We start from the raw sequence: 945 nt of genomic DNA on the forward strand, positions 1-945 counted from the left end.
TCTGTGTTTACATTAATATCTAACACAGTGTTTCCCAATGACAGGCTGTCGGGTGAGCCGTGAAAAATGATCAAAAACTTCCTTATCTCTATTATATGTGACCCTGGAGCACAAAACCACCATAAGGATCAATTTTTCAAATCTGAAAGCTGAATAAATCATCTTTCCATTGATGAATGGTTTGTTAGGATAGGACAATATTTGGCTGAGATACAACTATTTGAAAATCTGGAATCTGAGGGTGCAAAAAAATCTAAATATTGAGAAAATCATCTTTAAAGTTGTCCAAATGAAGTTCTTAGCAATGCATATTACTAATCAAAAATTACATTTTGATATATTTACGGTAGGAAATTTACAAAATATCTTCATGGAACATCATCTTTACTTAATATCCTAATGATTTTTGGCATAAAAGAAAAATGTATAATTTTGACCCATACAATGTATTGTTGGCTATTGCTACAAATATACCCCAGCGACTTAAGACTGCTTTTGTGCTGCAGGGTCACATATGTGCATAAACCCACATCACAGCACTGCAGTTACTTTCTATCCACCAGAGAACGTCAGATTCGGTGGCTCCAAGTGATCTCCACCGCCCCTCTTTACTCAGATGGAGCTCATTCAGAGCGACTGAGGTGTTCACATGAAGGCTCTGCAGTCTGAATGATCCATCTGTTACTGGATGATGTGGCTGCATGTAAATGTAGCTACTGTCGCAGGTCCAAGCCGTCCAGTGCTGATACTGAAGGCTAGCAGCACTACAACACACTTCTCTATCGGACACATCTCGCTCTCTGTGTGGCCTCATTCGCAAGTCATTTAAAGATGCTCAGTAAATACATAAAACGTGATGAAGTGCGCTTTACCAGGAAGCGAGCAGACACAAAGGGAAAAGACTTTTATTTAATGATTAACAAACAAAGTCACATTTTCTCCACC

General features: G+C 38.6%; 1 protein-coding gene across 1 annotated transcript in view; it reads right to left on the reverse strand.

The window, feature by feature from the left end:
• Window positions 1-456: 456 nt before the first annotated feature.
• rars2 (arginyl-tRNA synthetase 2, mitochondrial) overlaps window positions 457-945 on the reverse strand; it is a 19,714-nt gene continuing 19,225 nt past the window's right edge. Inside the window, exon 15 of the mRNA XM_016514618.1 lies at window positions 457-945. This exon is cut by the window's right edge and continues 71 nt beyond it. Coding sequence (XP_016370104.1) covers window positions 930-945 — 16 coding nt within the window. The 3' untranslated portion in view covers window positions 457-929.

Source organism: Sinocyclocheilus rhinocerous, unplaced genomic scaffold, assembly GCF_001515625.1.
Source record: "Sinocyclocheilus rhinocerous isolate Xijiao unplaced genomic scaffold, SAMN03320098_v1.1 scaffold372, whole genome shotgun sequence".
NCBI classification, from domain to species: Eukaryota; Metazoa; Chordata; class Actinopteri; order Cypriniformes; family Cyprinidae; genus Sinocyclocheilus; species Sinocyclocheilus rhinocerous.